General features: G+C 47.2%; 2 protein-coding genes across 2 annotated transcripts in view; one reads left to right on the top strand and one right to left on the bottom strand.

Moving 5' to 3' along the window:
- The first annotated feature begins 502 nt into the window (after positions 1-502).
- LOC137847160 (nucleoporin Nup37-like) overlaps positions 503-19,916 on the top strand; it is a 34,420-nt gene continuing 15,006 nt past the window's right edge. The window contains exons 1-5 of the mRNA XM_068665454.1: positions 503-869; positions 7,952-8,038; positions 16,609-16,828; positions 18,414-18,538; positions 19,695-19,767. Coding sequence (XP_068521555.1) covers positions 16,673-16,828; positions 18,414-18,538; positions 19,695-19,767 — 354 coding nt within the window. The 5' untranslated portion in view covers positions 503-869; positions 7,952-8,038; positions 16,609-16,672. The remainder of the gene's footprint in view (positions 870-7,951; positions 8,039-16,608; positions 16,829-18,413; positions 18,539-19,694; positions 19,768-19,916) is intronic.
- LOC137847466 (uncharacterized) lies at positions 11,172-12,538 on the bottom strand. The gene is made up of 5 exons (XM_068665735.1): positions 12,118-12,538; positions 11,823-11,999; positions 11,572-11,727; positions 11,316-11,475; positions 11,172-11,209 (listed from the first exon to the last, which is right to left on the bottom strand). Exons 1-5 carry the CDS (start codon positions 12,400-12,402, stop codon positions 11,172-11,174), a joined length of 816 nt encoding a protein of 271 aa, XP_068521836.1. The 5' UTR covers positions 12,403-12,538.

The raw sequence follows: 19,916 nt of genomic DNA, 5'->3' as shown, positions 1-19,916 counted from the left end.
GAAACATTAATGCTTTACTCCATTCAAGCACTTTCCAAGAAAATCAGACTCCTGTGCTTGCACACAACTGATTTGGGGATCATCCCTGATTTGACATCAGCGTACACCTTTTGAGAAATGACCATGTTCTCCACGTGCAGCATGGAAAGATAGCTTCCAACTTCAGACCCTTGTCATATTTTGTTGCGTTAATGACCTGAAGGGCTCAGCACCGAGGCTGAACATCATGCCTGGGAGCCACCACAGTTTGATGGCGCTATCAGCGGGACTCAAAGAGGCTCTCCACGTTGGTAGCGTGCATTTATTAACCAACACAACAAACCACCACGTTGACAGAAGGACGTTAGCCACATAACTCGCATCGCCACGCTCCTAAGGCCAAACACAACTCCTCGCCACCTCGAAGGCTCCCCACCACGGCAGACCCCATGCCTTGGGGCAGCACCAGGGGGACAACCCGGCCGTGCGGCTCAGCCCCCCTCCCCGCACCCTTCACCTTCCCGCTCCCTCCTTTTCCCTTGGGGGCCCAGCGGCTGCCCCAAAGGAGCCCACCCCACACCGTGCGGCCCCACAACGCTACCAGCAAGGGCCCGGGCCCGGGCCCAACCCCCGGCGCAGCCCCGCTCCTGCTCGGGCCCGGGGGAAAGCCCCGAGCCCTCTGCGGCTCCCCCGGGCCCTCCCCACGCACCTCTCCGGCCCCGCACGGCCGCGCTTCCCGGCAGCGCCTCCCAGCCCCGGGCCACCCCCTGTCCGTCCGGGGCAGCGGCCCTGCGCTCCCTCATTGGGCGGCAGCGGAGGATTTCAATTCCAAGCGGCGGAAAGGACCGGAGCCCTGCCGGCAGCCGCGGCCTCCCGACGGCCGGAGCTGGGTGAGCGGGGGCAGCCTCAGCCCGCTGGGGCCTCGCGGCGTGCCCGGGGAGCCGGGCGGTGGGGAAGCGGGGGGACCCTCGGAGCTCGGGGTGGGTCCCGGGTGCTGGCGGCGATGCCGGCTCGTAATGCCGGGTATAGGGTCCAGGGCTTGTCCTGCGGGCTTTTTGGGGTTCTTAGGGTGGCTGCTGGCTCCCAGTGACTTGTATTGTTCCTCAGAAGCATCTCCCGCTGAGGAGAGTGAGGGGGTAGCAACCCCTTCTCGAGAGATTGTTATGCCTGCCCTAGGCTGATTTGGACCTATCCAACAGTTTTGTTTGCGATGGCTCCTGCTTTTTGCTCATGTCAAAGTAAAATGGGGTAAAATAAAGCAACTTCACTCCCCTGGAGGGGGCCTGCAAGAAAGAGAAGGAGGGACTGTTCATCAAGGAGTGTGATGATAAGACAAGGGAGAATAGGTTAAAAGTTAACTAACTGATCACTTTCATGACTTAAATAAAGCTTTCATAACTTAAATCAAGCTGAGGATAGAAGTGTTTTAAGTATGTATGTGAGTCTTCAGCTTTAAATACTAGTGTATTTTGTTTGCTTGTGCAACTTCAGTGTATTTCTGCTGAGGGTTTCTCATTCTCTGTAGAGCAGAGTGAGGTAAGTAGCATTTGGGATGTTCTTATCCCACCGATAGAGGTATTCCTTTATATTCTTTTAATAAATCCTATTTTTTTATTCTATTCTTTTAATAAATCCTATTTTTTTATTTAATCCTAATTTGAATCCTGAGCCATTTATAACAGCCTTTCTAGGCAAGCTGTGCCAGAGCTCAGTGACCCTCACAGACTTTCCTGATGATCAGATGGACCCTCCTGTGTTTGTGCCTGTTATATCTTCTCATGTCAGTGGGGCACTACTGCAAGGAGCCTGGCTCCCTTCCTTGCACCCTCTGTTCAGCTCTTTGTACTCATTGACACATTCCCTGCTGAGCCTTCTCTTCTCAGGGCTGAACAGCCCTGGCTCTCTCAGCCCCTCTTCAGAGGAGGGGTGCTTTGATCATCTTTGTGGCTCATCACTGGGGTCTCTTCAGTATGTCAGTGTGCCTCTTGTACTGAGGACTACCCTCTAAAACATTGTGCAGTCCCAAACCATTAGCTGTGCAAGTTATACTGGCTTTTCTAAGCCTGGGATCTTGGCCTGAAAGTTCATTGCCTTTGCTTCTGCCAGACTTCAATGTCACAGCTATCAGATGCTTATGTCTCTAGATTTGCTCTTACACAGATGGGTTTCTAAATCTGCATGCAGCCCTGTCAACATTTCCTGGAATAGGAAACCCATTTGAAGTGTTGCTTTATATTGCATAATGTGCTTTATAGGCCACAGTTTGGGAGCCTCCCTCTTAGAAGAGAGCACATGCAAGCACTAAAAGCTCAGTGGAGGGTTGGAGACTGCCAGATTGCAGAATCTCACAAATCAGGAAGAGTGCCGGACAGGAATACTGCAATCTAGGAGTATGCCTGAAAAACTAGAATTAGAGACAACACCGCGATGGTGGTTAAACACAGCAACCTTGAAAGCACATGTTTGAAAAGTGGTTAATGACCATTAATTTAGGGAAGGTAGGAGAGACCATAGTATTGCTGGAATATGCATCATGTTTGTGTGTTTTTTGTTTTTTGTTTTTTTTTTTAACAACTCTATGGCAAAATAGAAATGGCTTTGCTATGTAGTTAGCCCTAGAAAGTTCACAATACCTAGGCGATACTAAAAAGGTGTATTTAGGCATGAAATGTTGCTACTGGATTTCAAACATGCTAAAATAGGAGTCCAAGGAGATTTAATGTGCTACATTATCAAGAAGCACAGGAAGTGAAGATGCTTTATAACATGTTTTTTCTATGCCCATGAAACACAATATTTGCACTGTCTATCATGGAATGAAAGTCCAGAACTTTTTGAACTTCCTTTAGACATTAGTTAGCTGGCATATGCTTGTTGGAAACCATCACGCACTTATTTTTTCATTTAACATCGGACTTGCGACAATTGACTGTGTAAGTAATAGAATACACTGCCACAGTGAGCACCTGATCGTGAAAGTTAATACCTGGAGTGCAATTTTACTTATATTAGTGCTGCAAAAATATTTTAAACTTTGCTAATCTCTGCATGTCCTTTGTCTTGCAAGGAATGGCTTTGGTTTACTAAATACTATACTGAAGTTCTACTTTGTTTTGAAACAAATTCTTCCACAAGTACCAAGCTAAAATGAGACTCTTTTTTTTCTCTGACCAACTGCTAATCTCTTTGAGTTGTGCTTATAATATTATATATTTAATTTTTGGAGGGGCTGAAGTGGAAAGAGTTCATATCATAGAATGGTTTGTGTTGGAAGAGACCTTAAAGGCCATTTATTTCCAACTTCCCCTGGCAGCAGGCAGGGATACCTCCCACCAGCCCAGTTGTCCAAAGCCCCATCCAACCCAGCCTGGAACATTTCCAGGGATGGGGCATCCACAGCTTCTCTGGACAGCCTGTTCCAGTGCCTCACCACCCTCACAGCAAAGAATGTCTTCCTAAGGTCTAATCTAAATCGACCCTCTTTTGGGGTAAAGCCATTCCCCCTTGTCTTATCCCTACATTGTCTGATAGAGTCCCTCCCCAGCTTTGCTGTAGGACCCCTTAAGGTCTCTGGAGCCTTCTCTTCTGAACAGTCTCAACTCCCGCACCCTGTCTTTGTAGGTGAGGTGCTCCAACCCCTTGATTGTCTTTGTGGCCTTCCTCTGGACTCATTGTAATAGGTCTATGCCCTTCTTGTGATTGGGGGGGGAGAGGGGGGGGGGCAGAAGAGTAGCAGAAGCCTTTGCTATGTATTTTAACTTACAGTCAGGTTCTGACTGTAATTCTTTGTGAATGTAGTTTTGCTTAAAGGGATTGAACTTATTTTATGGCTTCCTCATTATTGCAGTCTTTAACCACTGACAATACTCATCTCCTTTAAATAAGAGATCCTCTAAGTAGTGTTATATACTGTACCCAAGTGCAGCATTTCCTAAACTCTCCCGTCTTCTTGCTGACAATGAAGGTTGTAGGCTGCAATCCAGTTAAGACCTCATTCAGTTTTACTCAAATAAGAGGGATGTGTCACTTACTCTTTTTGATTTAGAACTGTGAATTCCATCCTTATTTGTTCCTGCCTTCTGTGACTTTTACCTTTTTGCTTTTCGCTTGTGCCCTGCTGTTGTTCTTGTAAACCCCGACTATGGCACCTTTGCTAACAACTTTGGTCCTTAAGTTTTCCACTTATTTACAAGATTGTATGCAGTCCATAATCCCATGTTTAGTCTTTTATTTTTAGTCTCTTTGGTTCTTCCGTGTAAAGACTTAATAAGAAGCATTTTCTATATTTTCCCTTTTGGTTTCTGCATAATAAAACTGCAAGCTATTGCTTTACAGTCAAGCGTTTGCACATCTCAGAAGTGCTTAGGGATCATTATTGGACGCACCCCTATTTATAAATGCATTTATAGCAGATGACCTTATTTTGATGTAAATCCTTTGGGGGGAGGGGAGGGGGAAAGTAACTGATAGATAAATCAAATGTGATTTTAGTCCTTCCTCTTGATGTATTTTCTGTTTCTGTCTATCAAAGGTCAACGGAGTGCACTTCTCTTGAGAGTAGAAAAAGGAAAGGGACTGCAGCTGTGAAACCAGCCTCTTACATTACTTGGATACACGTGAATTTTATTTTTTGCCTAGAATAGGGAAAGATTCTTCAGTTGCTGAAAACATGCTGGTAGTTATTGTGCTACCCACATTATGTCATTTTTTTGCCTACTTGATTTGCACTTTAACTCTATTAATTGCTATTAAATCTTCTAATTGACTGTCAAGTTATAGTTCTCTTTCATTTGGGGGGGGGGGGGAGGAAGGACTAAAGGGAAGGAGGCAGATGGGTGCATGGGAATGTAATCTAATCATTCTGTAAGGGAGTGTGGGCCCAAAGCTGGGTGTAAGATAGTGTCATATGGTTGATGTTATTTATGATACTAGTAAGGGATATATGGATATAATTAGGTGTGTGTTGCTTTAATGCATTTGTTAGATCTGTGTAGCAGTGCTATCAACATTATAGTAAACTATTAACATGGGAGGGGGGAAAAATGTTCATTTTGGTTGGGAGATGGTGTATGTTTTCCCAGATCACTACTTGAAGCATGCTAATATTATTTACTGCTTTTGGAAGGTAAATGTCTGCTGTGATGAACGCTATTTCTGCAAATAATTAACTGTATTTATGCAGTAGTCCTGTGAAAATCAATTTATTTTCTTATGAGTAAAGTTCAAAATATATGCCTGGCATTTTAAAGATCAGGATAAAGGACTTTATTTCAAAAAGTTAGCTCTAAGACCAAAGCACCGGAATAACTTCAATTATAAGTACTACTTTGTTCGTTACAAATGCAAATATTTAGTTTATAATTTTGTTCTGTAAGATATATATATATGTATCTTGTTTTAAAGTAACTTTTAAAGCTATGCTGAACATAAAACATTGTTTGTTTGTTTGTTTTTTCTGTCCTATTAGCACCACGGAGATTTCACGGTATTACTTAATGATGTGATGGAAACTTGGAAATATTTGTTACATGACAAACTAGGATTATCACATGAAAACATGGAAAAGCCAGAAAATTATGCTGGCGTTAAAAAAGCCTATGATACCTGTTGGGAATTGGCAATTGGCATACAGGGCGTGGACGTGAGTCCGTGGAACAATTGTTCGATCTGAGCTTGCCTTAAGCAACCAGGAGTAGGCCTTAGAAAATCTCATGGCCTGCTGTAGCTGAGCAAACCAAGCTACCAGGGCAACTATGAGAAGTTCCCATGACAGTGTTCCCACATCGCCCAATTGAGGAATTCAGAAAAATATTGTTACCAGTAGCTGGCTTCAAGGACAAGGTCTATGTGACTGCTAATCACAAGGGGGTTGTTTTCTTGCAGGTGGGGTTGTTTTCTTGTAGTTGTTTGTCCGAGTGCTTTTGACCAATAATCTTGTGTGAGACACTATCCGCCCCTGTTAAGTTCACTATAAAAGCGAGGCTATTCGGGCAATAAATGGGAGCAGCATGATCTGACTCTACTGGTGTCTGTCGTGCTTTCGGCCGTGCATCCTCTAACAGATACCTTCTTAGCAAGCAGCAATATGTTAGATATCATAGATATATGTCAGAAGTGCTATGCTCTTGCACTTGTATCTGAAGAGGAAAGCATAGCCCCTGTAAGTATTTTGTTTGTTTGATCTCTGTTTTACCATATTTCTGATTCCAGTTATGGATTTACAGTGCATCTAAAATATATACGGAAGTCTTGAATTAGTCACAAATGACTTTCCTTTTCTCTGGAGGAACAGATGACTTTAAATTATTAAATCTTTAAGAGATCTTAGATCCATTCAAAAATTGCATATTTCTGCTGTCTTGCTGGATGGGTAGATCACAGCTCCACTGAGTATCTTGTTCTTTCTCACAAACAGAACTGAAAACTGAATTGTAGAGACTTGATGTAGATGGATCAAAGCTTAGTGATTAATGTGTCATGGAGTTTTGGATATATGTTGATAGGCAGTCCAAATAGTTTTGGTTTTCATTTTGAAAAATACCTCGCTCTTAATGGCAAAAAAAGATCTCCATATTCTTCATGTATCTTCATGTTAGATTTTTCCAGAGACCACAAGAGGTTCCACTTCAGCTACTCAGTCAAGCATCTGTTGCAGTTTCCTGTGCTTCAGATGTTATAACGCTACACATGAGGCCATGCTCCAGGCTAGAGAAGTTGTAGTACATATTGCAGTCTGACTATGGAAATAACAAAAATTTGGTTGTATATTTTGATCTGGTAACAAAGATCAGAATAAGATGGATGCAGTTGGAAGGGACCTGCAAAAATTGAGTCCAAATGTCCTACTGTGAGTCTGTTTTCCTCACAGTTAGGCAATCTGTCTAGAAGGACCATGAGGGACAAAATCAAAAACCATGTGAAAATCCAGGAAAACTACATCCACTGCTTTCCCTTCCTCTACTAAGAGTGTGATCTTATCATAAAAGGATATCAAATTAGTGAGATGGACTTTCCTGAACCCGTGTTGCTGGGTCTGATGGTTGTGTATTAGTAGCAATTAAAGGAAGTTTAAAATACAAGCATGCCACATGATTGTATTTGATTCTGTGCTCTCTAGAGCATGGGAAGATTAAAAGACAAAGGAAACTTATAATGAAAAAATAGTAAACATTGGAATTAGCTGCACCTATTTCGAGCTTGTAACAAAAATTACAGAGAGGAGTTATCTGTCTGCTTGCAGGAAGGTAACATGCATTATTAGAGGAAAAAATAGTCAATAAAGGACAGGATATTTCAATTGCTTGGAGTAACTCTTCCTCCTGAGTTGGGAATAAAGCTGTGTCCATGAAAAAGTAGTCAAATACTGGAACAGGTTGCCCGGAGAAGATGTGGAATCTTGCCTTTAGAGATATTAACTTTGGCTTGGGGTAAGGGATATGTCTTGTAGGGATAAGACATCACTGAGCAACTTGGTCTAACTTGTCTTGCTTCAAGCAAGTAACGGGACTAGGTGATCTCAAAAGATCCCTTCTAACCTAAATTGTTGTATGAGTCTGACAGGTATGCTTGTAACAAACTTGCCTACTTAAGTTTAGAGAATCTGCACTCAAACAGTTCTACAAAAGACATAAAGGAGGACTAAAATTCAGGAAGATGCAATTGCTTTTCTTAACTTTTTTTTTTTTTTTTTAAAAAAAAACACTACACATGAGGCCATTTTTTTTAAAAAAAAAAAAAAAAAAAGGCAGCTGCTTTTAGGGCAGTAACTGTAAAGGTTGTCCTGAGTTAATTTGAGTCTTACATGTCATTTCTCTCTTAGAACAGTTGTATTTCTAAAGACTAAAGAAAAAGTAGCTTTTGGTGTTCAAAACATTAGCAAGCTGGAGAAAATCGTAGCTTTACTTGGTGTTAGTACTACTTTTGTGTTTCAGTCATCTTTGTATTTAAATTTATTCACTTCTTTTTATTAAAGGTTCAACTGCCAGAATTTATTACTGGCATAATGAATGTACCAGAAAATAGAGGCTGTGTGCCTTCACAGGACCAGAGCAATGCGAAGGTAAAAAAAATATATATATATACATATATATATGTATATAAATATAATAAATTCTTTTTCAATGCTTTTTAGATATGGAAAATTTAATGGAAGATGAAATACAGGTTTCCTTTTCCAGTTATTTCTATTAAGATATTGTTTTTTTAAAGTATATTCAAGCTCTGTATCTCTTTGGTATGAGCGTGTGCATGGGGCAAGTGCACAAATTTATTCCCTGGGAGACAGTCCTTTTATGGCAGGGACTTGACGTAGATTTAATCTGCCTTTAAACAGTAGGGAATACATATTTTTTGCAAGTATATTATCATTCAAATACTGTCTTGACTGAGAGTTAAAGAATTTGCCTGATGCTGCAAAGTGAAATGGTAAGAGAGAAATTTAGGTTTTACTTTTCAACTTAAGTAACGCTTATTTACTTTCAGAAGAAACCTGAGCACCAACTGTAGTGGTAGCTGTAGAAATGCAGACAATGCCGATCTGTTGCAGTAGACAACTGAGGACTTTGTGGGGATACTGGATTCAACCACCTAAACAGTATCAGTCTAACAGTGTTTGAAATGGTGAAGCTTAAGTCATTTCCAAGCTTGCTTTCCTCCTTGAGTGTCAGTTTCAGTACAATATTTGGGTACAACTCAACATAGTTCCCAACAAGTGAGCAAGCATCTTCCCAGCAATCTGACATCAGGATAAGAGTGTTTCAGTAAAAAGCACTTGGGTGCTTTTCTCTTTGTTACTGACTTTATGCCCTAGATAGCACTTCTACCAATAGGTTCACTTGGTGCTCTGATTGTGACATGTATGATAAAAATATTCTTGGCCCCTTCTTTTTGACTGCTTACATTTGTCATATTTCCTGTTGAATAAGAAGAAATTCCACAGCTACCAAAGGTTTATATCTTTCCTTTTCTTAATGGCCTTTTCTTGTCTTTGCTTTCTTTGCTTATGACAAAACTATCAATTCTTAAATTCTGAGAATTTTGTTCTTATAGGATCCTGAACTGCAATATAAGTAATTCTAATTTTATATTTTTGGATATAAGGGCAGAGCTGCATTGTAATTTAATATAAACCTGAAAACTTTAATCAGTGGGACTTCTGTTATTGAAATCCCAGGGAACCAACAGGGAAAAATTAGTGAATCCAAGCTGGTGCTGGTGAGGTGTTGAAAGTCTTTAGCTTATTTGAAGTTAATGTAAAATCATCATGTTTTAATGGTGTTACTATTTTGGCTTGGGATGTAAAAGGGATATTTGTGGAGAGATTGCTAAATCTTATTTTTGTGAGGCGAGAATAAATTAAATACCGCCCCCCCCCCAGTTAGCACCCCCTTAATTACCCTCTCCCCACCCTAATTACCCTCCCAGGCAGTTGTGTAATGCCGCAGAGCGGGGGATCGAGGCGTGCGGGGCTTTTCCTGCAGCGAGGCCGCTTGAGGCAGCTGACGGAGCCGCCAGGGCCCGGCTGCCACCGACTGACACAGAATGGCAAAATGTCACAGAATGACAGAATTTGGGGGATCGGGAGGGGCCTCAGAAGATCATCTAGTCCAATCCGTGTCCCTGCTGGCTGAGGGAAGGGCTGCTGATGCCCTCTGCTTAGCCTTTGGTGCGGCCTGCCCCAGTATTCTCCTGGAGAAGCTGCAGCCCAGGGCTGTGACAAGTACCCGCTTCACCAAAAAAAAGCATGTTTTTCTTTCAAAATGTGGTTCAAAACTGGCCAGGTGGCCAGGCCCAGAGAGCGGTGGTGAAATCGAGCTGGTCGGCAGTGGTGTTTGCCCAGTGGTGGGGCCCATCCTCGTTAAGATCTTCATTAATTGTTTGGATGAGGGAATTGAGGGAATTGCCCTCAGGAGGTTTGCAGGTGACACCGCGTCCTGCCTCGGAGCACCGCGTTCAGCTTTGGGCCCCTCGCTCCCAGAAGGCCATGGAGCCCCCCCAGCATGCCCAGAGCAGGGCAACAGAGCCGGGGAAGGTTCTGGAACATGTCCTGTGAGGAGCGGCCGAGGGAACCGGGCTTTGTTTGGTCTGGAGAAGGCTCCGGGGAGACCTCCTGGCTCCCTGCGACTCCCTGACCACGTCCTGGGACGGAGTTGAAGGATGGGGGCCGTGAACGCGAGGATGTGGGACGAGGCGCTCGAAGGACAAGGGGGTCGGGGGAGTCGGGAGGGATTCGGGGATGGCTCCTCCCGAGCTCGCAGCGTCCCAGCAGGCAGCAAGGTGAGGAAGGAGAGCGGCGGGGCCTTCCTCCTCCTGGGGGTGCTCAGGAGGTGGGGAGAGGTCCTCGTCCTCCTCTACTCTGCCCCTGTGGGGCTGTGAGGGGGATATGGCGTCCCGGTCTGGGCCCTGAGCTCCAGGAGGACGGGAGCTGCTCGAGGGAGGCGGGTGCGGAGCTGGGAGGATGCCGGGGGCTGTGGAGGACGCTGAGGAGTGACCCCAGGAGGCTCTGGATAAACAGATGGAATTTCTTTAATTTCTTTGTGGTGGTGGGGGGGGGTTCTGGAGGCTCCTTTCCTGGAGGCATCCAAAACCCCTGTGGGCTGGAGGCCCGCTAGCTGTCCGTGCTCTGGCACAGAGATGAATCCAGGGAGGAGTCTTCAGATTCTGAAGTTTCTTCTGGATTCTTCTGGGGCTCGGGCTCTGGCTCTGGCTTCTGCTTCGGCGCCTGCCACAATCTTCGAGGCAAGCAGCAGTGCACCGCCAGCATGTACCACGGATCCCGCGGGCGTTGCAGCCAGTGGAGATGCTGCCTCACGGTCCGGATGGTGCGGGCGGTCTCTTCACGCACCGAGGGCTCCGCGTCGTTCATCATGGGCTCCAGGACTGCGGGAGGACAGAAAGAGGCTGCAGCCTCTGCTTGGGCCGGGGGAGACCCCTCCAGGAGCCCCCTGGCCGGGAGGAAGGCGGGGAGAGCTGCTGTGAGCACCCCCCCCCCCAGCCTCCCCGAGGCCTGGCCTCCACCCCGTCCCCCCTTACTCACTTGCAATTATTTCGTACACTTTCTCTTTGCTCTGGTCCCGGTGATGTTCTGCCGCGAGCCCTAGGATCAGAAGCCGCCCGTCAGCCTCCGCCCCAGGGAGGGCGAGGGGAGGCCCCGGGGCCATTGTGGGGGCAGGGGGGGACAGGCGGGGGGCAGCTCACCGATGAATCTGACAGCCTCCTTGCGCACCGACGCCTGGGGATCCGACAGGTAGGCCCGGCACCTCTGCAGACGCTCCTCCACCCGTTTTCGGTCCTGCTGAAGCTGGAGAGGCCGCGGGGCTCCGTCAGCCTCCCCCAGCCTCGTTCCTTTCCCCCCGGCCACCCCCCTTCCAGCCTCAGCGCGGAGGCCGCCCTCACCAGGCAGGCTCTGATCCTCCAGGTCTGGTTCATGTGGGCCACTTCTTGCAGCTCGTCCCACCACAGCAGCTCGGACCCGGCCATCAGGGCTTCCTGGGCAGCCTGCGGGGCAGCAGAGGCAGGGAATTGGCGCCGGCTCCTCGCCGCCTGCCTCCGGCCCTGCCGCGAGCCCCCCCCCACCCCATGGGCGCCACTCACCTTGGCCACGCTCGGGTTCTCCTCGCTCATGCGGAGGTAGAGGGTCAGCAGGACGTTGTGCACTTTCTTCCACATCTTTCTGCGGTGCTTCCACAGCACACGCTCCATGCACGCGCTGAAGAGCTTCATGGCATTCTCCCGCACCATGTCGGCCTCCTGGAAGAGGAAGAGGAGGATGGAGGCTGAGCGATCCTCGCCCGCCCAGCCGTGGCACGGGGTGGGTGCCGCAGGAGCCTCGCCCCCCCCCTTACGTTGTCCAAGTAAGGCGTGAGCAGATCGACCAGCCGCAGGGAAGTGATGCTGGCCGACTTCTTCATCAGGGCGCGCAGGACCCTGCAGCACACCGCCAGCGCCGCCGCCGTGATGTGGGGGTTGCCGAACCGCAGGGTTTTCAGGACGTCGGGCAGCAGGATAATCCCCGTTAGCCCCTGCAATGACAGCAGCGAGCCCAGGGCGTGAGGAGGCCGCTGGGGATGGGGATGGGGATGGGGATGGGGATGGGGAAGGGCAGGGTGTGTGGGGGAGGGTGTGGGGGGGTGCGCTCACCATCTTGGGCCTCTCCAGCATCGCCGCCAGCCCTTTGAGTGCGATCCAGAGCAGGTGGAAGTTGGTGTTCCTGATGCATCTCTTCAGGCACTCCACGTCCTGTAGCACGGCGGGGATGGGGTCCTCGGGGCTCAGGGTCTGCATGAGGCCGAGCTGGAGGATTTCGTACTCCTCGGTCATCCCAAAGTGCGCACGTATGGTATTGTCGCGCAGCAGCATGCAAATCTCGTTCAGGAGCTTCTTCGGCATGCCGGGCGTGCTGAAAATCTCCTCCCACATCTCCATTGAGGATCTGCGGGCACAGACAGGGGCTGTTGAGGGGCCCTGCGGGGTGTCGGGGGCCCTGTGGGGTTTTCGGGAGGCTGGGGGGCCGGTACCTCAGTCTTGAGGGGCAGATGAAGAGTATGGACATGGTGACGGAGTGGGGATAGCACCGTGTCATGAGGACCAGCACCTCCAGCAGCTTCTGGCGCACGGCGGGCGTCAGCTCCTCCACCAGCTTCTTGCGGAAGAAGATGACGAAGTGCGGGACCTGGCGGCAAAGAGGACAAACACACACACACACGGGGGGTGAGAAGTGGCCTCTCCTCTCCTTCCCCGGCCTCGTTTAGGGTTTGGGGGGGCACTCACCGACGCAAACCAGCTGATGGGGTCCTCCCGCGCCGCGTTCAGCAAGAAGGAGACCCACTGCTCGTCCTCCTCAGGCACCTCATGTGACACCACCTCCAGGCAGGTCAGCATCAGGTCCGTGCGCTGCTGCTCCAGCAGGTACCTGCCGAAGGGCTGCGAAAAGGGGGGGACACAGCTCAGCCAGGGGGGGCCACGGGGCTGCGGGGAGGGGCACGGGGAAAGGGGAGAAGCCACTGACCTCCAGTGAGGAGCACTTGCCCAGGAAGTCGCCGATCTTGTGGAGCCGCATCATGGCGCGGCGGCGGGGCAGCGCGCTGGTCGAGGTGCAGAAACGCAGCAGTGCCTGCGGGGACACGACGGGAGATGAGGGCTGGGGGGTCGGGGGGGGGACCCTCGGGGGGCTGGGGAGACCCTCGGAAAGCAGGGGGGCAACTTGGGGGGCTGGGGAGACCCTCAGAAAGCAGGGGGGCAACTTGGGGGGGTGGGGAGACCCTCAGGATGATGAGAAGCCCCCCGGGGTTATGCGACCCCCCCCAGGTGACGAGAACCCCCCAGATAAGGAGACCCGCCCCCAGGTGATGAGACCCCCCCCAGGTGATGACAACCTCCCCAGGTGAGGAGAACCCTCCCCAGGTGAGGAGACCCCCCCCAGGTGAGGAGAAGCCCCCCCGGCACGGGCCAGACCTTCACGATGCTCTGCAGCTTGGAGGGGAAGCTGGTGGTGGGCGGGCTGAGCAGCAGCAGCTGCAGCATGCTGTCCATGGCGTGCATCGTCTGTGGGGGGGGAAACCAACGGGTGAGCCCCCGGGAAGGACCCCGGGGACCCCCCCACACACACCCTGCAGGGGGGGGGGCACGAGGAGGGGGCGCAGCACCCACCATGACGAAGTTGCGCGCGCTGAGCTTCTCCTTGGGGGGCAGCATGAAGACGCTCCTGAAGCAGGCGGTGAGCAGCCGCTGCATGCTGTCCTCAGAGATCACCTGCAGCGAGCTGCGGGGGGGGCACAGAGGGGCTGAGGCGTGGCCCCCAGGGCCAGGCCCTCCCCAGAATCCCCCTCCCAACCCCAAAATCCCCCCTCTGTCCCCAAAATCCCCCCTCCATCCCCAAAATCCCCCCCCTTGGCGCCCTGCGCCTACCTGAGGGCAGCGACAGCCAGCATGGCCTGCTCCCGCACCGCCGTCTCCAGCTGGTCCAGGGGCTCCTTCTCTATCAGCCGCTGCGGGGGGAGAGAGAGAGGGGGTGGGAGCTGGCACCCAAGGGTGCGGCGGTCCCCTCGGGTGCCCCCCCGCCTTGTCTCACCCCCCCCCAGCTCACCTGCAGATGTCTGCACAAGTTGCAGCGGTTGCAGAAGTCGGCGAAGCCGCCGGACAGCCCCGACTCGCGGGCGGTGGTGCAGACGCTGCAGATGCTCTCCAGGAACTTCATCTTCTGCTCCTCGCCCTGCGGGATCTGCGCCACAAACCCCCAGTGGTCAGGGGGGGCCCCCAGAGCTGGGAGCACCCCCCCCACCCCACACACAGCCCCCCAGCACCCAGCTTTTACCTCCATCCAGGTCTTGACGAACTCGTCGATGGTGTGCACGGCCTCCTCCTCCAGCACGTACACCTCCAGGTCGTCGAAGGCTGCGGGCAGAGAGCAAGGGGGGCGATCAGGGGGGGTGCTGGCGACCCCCCCGGGGGGTGGGGGGGAGCCGGGTGCCTTTGTGAAAGGGAGGGGGTCCTGCACTCACGGCCACGCGGCACCGCCACCTCTTCCTCCTCCTCATCCTCGGGCGTGATGTAGGAGGACTCGTCGATGGGGGTGGCCCAGCTGTCCACCCAGGCCACGCGAGGCCGACGGGGGGGTTTGCCTGACATGGCTCTCAAGGGGGGGTGGGCGCGAAGGGACGCGATCAAGCAACGCTCTCAGGGCGCTCCGGCTCGCTCCTTCTCGCTCCTGCCCTGTCCTGACAGGCAATGAGGGCACGGAGCCGCTGCCACGGCTTTTAAAGTGAGACCCCCCCTACGTCACAAAGGGACCCCCCCTATGTCACAAAGGGACCCCCCCCCTACGTCACAAAGGGACCCTGGCAACGGCACCACCCGGATACGGGACCCCAAAATGGGGGCCCAGCCTCAGCCCCACCACCTCACGGCCTCGTCAGCCTCCCGGAACACCCCAAAACCCCTCAATCTCCCCCAAGCCTCCTGACACAGCAGAATCCCCCCCATGGGGTGCAGGGTTTCCCCATTAAGCCCTCAGAAATGGGCTTAGAATTGAAAGAAAAGGTTTTGAAACCCACAAATGAGGATTTGGACCCTAAAAACCGGGTCCCCTCGCACTGAGAAATGGGATTTGGTGTGAAAAAGGAGGTTTAATCATGCAGTGAGGTTTTGGGGTCCTGGAAAGGGAGGACTGGGTTTAATAAAGTGGTGTTTGGATGTTAAACGAGTTTTTTGAGCCTGGAATTCTAAAATCTTGAAGGTTGGAAAGATCTCTCCATGTAATTTGGAGCAGTGCCTCATGAAAGCGCAGCCCTAAACCTTTTAAACTGCTCCGGGCACAGTCTAAGGAGGTTTTCTGACCTCCAAGGGAGATTTTGGGCTGAAAAGGCTGGATTTTCCCAAAATCAATCTTGACCGAAATAAAAGGATGTCTTCTCAAAACTTTATCCTCTCAAAACAAAATATACCAAACTAAAACTTTATTCTCTCCATACGGGGCTGGGGTGTGATCCCTCCTTTTTCCATGCAACTTCTTGACATTTTGCGTGTTCCTGCATGCTGTAAAACCACAAAATCCCCTTTTCCACCCCAGTCCTTCAATACCCATTTTTTTGGTCAAGAAGACCCCAAAAGGGGGCCCAGCCTCACCCCCCCCCCCCCCTCCCGGCACAGCCCCAGGACAGAGGCTGAGGGGCCCTAAGGGAGGGAGCCCGGAGGGCCCTGAGGGAGCATTTTGTGCTCCCTTAAAAAGTTACTAAAAAGTTACTTTTTTTTTTTTTTTTTTTTTTAGCCTAAAATTATAAATTCTTTACAGTTGGAAAGAATCCTCTTTGAGGTGGAGGTTTTACCCTCCCTGGGCTTGTCCTCAAGCCCTCACAAATGGGCTTAGGCCTCGAAAAAGAGACAAAAAATAAAAAAAAGTACTTTAGAACCGTCAATTGAGGCTTCCATCCCCAAGCACAAGGTTCGCAAACACTGAAAAATGGGGTTTGGGGTGAAAAAGTCGGGTTTAAGGAGTGTCCCTGGCCCTCAGGGTGCCTGTGGCGGCTTCGGGCTGCCCCGCGCCGAGCGCTCGTCAGCTTTCCACAAAAGCCCCTTTTCCACCCCAGTCCTTCAACATTTCCATTTTGTTGGTCAAGAAGACCCCAAAAGGGGGCCCAGTTGGGCTGGCTTATGCCATGAGACAAGTAATCTGCAGAATCGTGTTTGCATTTAGAGTTTGGTGGTTTTAATTCTGCTTTTAGTTAGATACCGATTGTCCTTTAAAGAGGTACACCAGGGAAGAGAATTTGAAGGTAATAATAGATATGTTGTTGTCATTTGGTTGAAATTTTTAAAATTATGTGGGTGACTTTTCTGGTACGTAGAGTTACTTAATCCCATGTCTTGATAGGTTGCCATCAGTAGCACAAAATCTGCAGTTGTTACTGATGTCTGTAGAAAAAGTTTTGAATGCCTGTTAGTGAATTAGGTCAGTTAGGTTAGTTAATCTCTTGATAGTTGGAATTAGGTGTTAAATCTGGATCTAATGAGCTGAAGTTGACCTTTTGTGTCCATAAATATGGTGTTACAAGAAATCTTGAGTTGTTGCGCCACAAATACTTTTTTTTCTTTATGCAAATACATAATGCATGCTTTTTAATACTTTCCCTATAGGAACATTGACCTCCATCCTGAAGAAGACATCACTTCCACGATACTTTGACATAGTCCCCTGGAAATGAAGCAAGAGTCTACTAGAAATGCTGCTTACATGGTGGACTGTGAAGATTATGTGCATGTGATAAAATTCAATCCATTTAATAGTGGAGGTGCATGTTCCCTCATTGCATATGGTGGCAATAACTATGTAGTTGCAGGGACACATAGATTTCAGGTTAGTTTTTGTTTATTGCTTTTATTAGTTGCTTCCTGAAACTGACAGCATGTCTTCTGACAAAGACTAAAGTCACTTTCCTGCGTCTTTCCCACCCCATTTTGCCAGGAAGTGTTTTACTCCTTTATTACATTAATGACTTTGGGATATTTGGTCTTAAAGAGAAAAATATGTATATATAAATACATAATGGTATTAGCATCCTGCTGGTGTAAAGTTCTTTTTGAGTAGGCTGCAATGAAAACAGGAGTGCTCTACTGGAAGAGTAATCCCAGTTCAGTATTTCTTGCAAATGTTTGTGACTACTACCTGGGAACTTAAGCAGTTAGCTTTGGAAATATGTAACTTAACATTTGCTGTATGGTGTTTTATTTTTTTAAGTCTTTCAGGTAGCTATCAAAGCAGCAAAGATTTCAAATACCCGAAATAAGAAAGGAATAATTAAAATTTCCAAAGTAAGTTTAGAGACATTTCTTTCAAGGAAGGACAATGGCAAATAGTTACTTAATATACATCTGCTTTCTAGGTTATTATTTTACATCTCTCTGACAGACTGTTAGAAACAGTAAAATATGTTTTTTTTACCTTGACATTATTTCCAGTCACCATATCGTGAAAATTTTTAAAAAGTAAGATAGCATACTGTGTATATTTATATGTAATACTTTTTTTTTTTTTCTTTTTTTTTTTTTCCCCTGGGTGCTTGAAAATTGATAGTAGAACACTCTCATCTTTGGAATCTATTTTTACTTTCTTTTTCTTGAGCTCACTTCTCCTTTACATGGTACTATTTTTATACTTTACTATCTAATACAGAAAACAGTATAACTGGTCTTTATTATTCCCCAAAGTCTTAGTGTTGGAAATTTTCTGAAAATCACCTAGGTCCTTCCTAGCATCTACATTATGCAGAGTGTATACAGAAAGATTTTTTTCCTTAAAGCAGAATTGTGCCATAGAGAACATTTCATCAAAATAGCCTTCCTACATTTTGAGGTACTACGCAGGATGTTTTGAGAACTTTTTGGAGATCAGTTGATTCATTAAGTCCACAATCCCAGCAATTGTTTCATCTTTGTCACCATCCAGTTCCCTCACCATTGGGAAGAATAGCCAAGGTAGTAATTTTGGTCATGTTAAATGATGAAGGGTACCTTTCTACCTGCTGCTGTTCTTCCAGACCAACCAGGTTGTTCTAGCATTTTTCCATAAAGTAAAACCAATTGCGAAAGAAGATAACCTACATGGCCTCCTTGCTTTTGTTCCCATTATTTCGCATTGCAGTGTGTGCTTATCATGCTGTTGTCAGTGGTTCTGGTTGTATCTATGCTGATATTGAGCCCAAAGAATGGGCTCAGCATGTCCCTCTGGCAAATCTTTTTGTGCAATGTAGGTTTGTTTTTTTGCTATGTTGACTTTGGTTTGGAACTGCAATCATTTCATGGATTTTTACTTACTTACATATTTCAAGTAAATACTTTCTTTATCGCAGCAGACACATCTAACTTTCAACTTCATATCAATCTGACTTGTTAGAAGTCATCAACCTGTTATTCTGAATTAGCTAACTACAGTATTTCTGTAGGAAGAGGATGCAGAAGTGGAAGGCATGCTATATGAGACACTACGAACATTTTGTCATGGAATCAGTGTTGATGCCATAGCAAGGAGTCCAGAAACTAGACTTGATGCTTTACCTCCCCAGATAAGGTATTTCGAATAAATTACTATAATGAGTCCTTGTGTCATATCTGTTTTCTCATATCTGTTTTCTCTAAGTCCTTAGTATTGAACTAACTTTAATGCTTACAGCTGAAATCTAACTCTGAAGAAATTGCTGTTGGAAGTCTGTGAACACCATTGGAACAACAGTTGAATTCTTAGTCATCCTTATATATTTTGTTCTGCTTCCTGAGCCCCTTACTCTTTCCTCCCCACAGTAGATTCACAGTAGACACTAGATTTTTAGATTTTAATCGACCTGTAATCTAGTTAGTCTTTTTGTTGTATGTATCTGTATAATGTGTATGTATCATTGTAAGAATGATACTAGTATCATGGCCTGCTTTGTAAAATTACACGGGATGTTCTCCATAGTATGGGCTATGTTTAGGAGTAAGTCGGATGCTATTTGTGAGACCTGTCAAGCTGTAAGTCTAGAAAAATGGTCAATTATTAAATATGCACTTAACATGAATTCAGATGCTCTCAATTGCTTGTAAGCCTCTTCAAAACTATACTGGTTGCTTACTGCTGCATATTTTTACAGTCTTTTGTTTAAAATAAGTTGGAGACTGGTTAATAAATTAATCCCTAGGTAATTTAAAACACTGATGATGAGGGTTCTGTTTTTTCTATCAGCCACTTCCTCCAAGGTAAATTCTGTGGCAGTTATAAGAGAGATTTCAGGTAATTCATAGTTGATTCAGATTTAGCTTTGTCAAATGTTTTGTATTACTTTCCATTAAAAAGTATTCTTGGCACTTGATACACCGTATTTTATAGGCAAGTTCCAATTATAACTCTGAATGGTTGATGCCAAAGCAGAAAAATTAGAATATACGTTTGATTGAAAATCTAAATTTCCTTTTGCATGTCATTTTGCAGGTTTAAAATGGGGTGAAACTCTTGATTGATCTGGTTTGGTTTGTTCTTTTTTCTGTTTTTTTTTTTTTTTTTGTTTTTTTTTTTGTTTGTTTGTTTGTTTTGTTTTGTTTTGTTTTGTTTTGTTTGTTGTTGTTTGTTTTTTGTTGTTGTTGTTGTTCTTGTTTTGTTGTTGTTGTTGTTGTTGTTGTTTTAACATTAAAAAAAAAAAAAATTGCAGTGCTACCTGACAGAAGGGCTTTTCTTTTTCTGTTGAGTGTAGGTTTTGTACAGCAGCTTCTGATAGGAAGTTAAGGCTATTTACTTCAGACCTGCAGGACAAGAATGAATATAAGGTAAGGGTAACTGAGCTGATATTGAATATTTCTTTAGTCTCTAATGGAGTCTAATCTTTCACTGAGCTTGTGCTTCACTTTTCTTAATGTACAGTATGATGTAGAACACTAAACTCTGGCAGACCCATCATCTCTAGCAAAGATCAGTG

Source organism: Anas acuta, chromosome W, assembly GCF_963932015.1.
Source record: "Anas acuta chromosome W, bAnaAcu1.1, whole genome shotgun sequence".
Taxonomy (NCBI): Eukaryota; Metazoa; Chordata; class Aves; order Anseriformes; family Anatidae; genus Anas; species Anas acuta.
The sequence above is the reverse complement of the archived record's forward strand: the minus strand, read 5'-3'. Positions and strand labels throughout refer to the sequence as shown.

Coding starts and splice junctions, on each gene's coding strand:
- LOC137847466 (XM_068665735.1), bottom strand. CDS start 12,402: ATGGAGATGTGGGAGGAGATTTTCAGCACGCCCGGCATGCCGAAGAAG. Junction 11,728..11,822: donor TCACGCCTTACTTGGACAAC/GTAAGGGGGGGG, acceptor TTCCTCTTCCAG/GAGGCCGACATGGTGCGGGA. Junction 11,476..11,571: donor AGAACCCGAGCGTGGCCAAG/GTGAGTGGCGCC, acceptor GCTGCCCCGCAG/GCTGCCCAGGAAGCCCTGAT.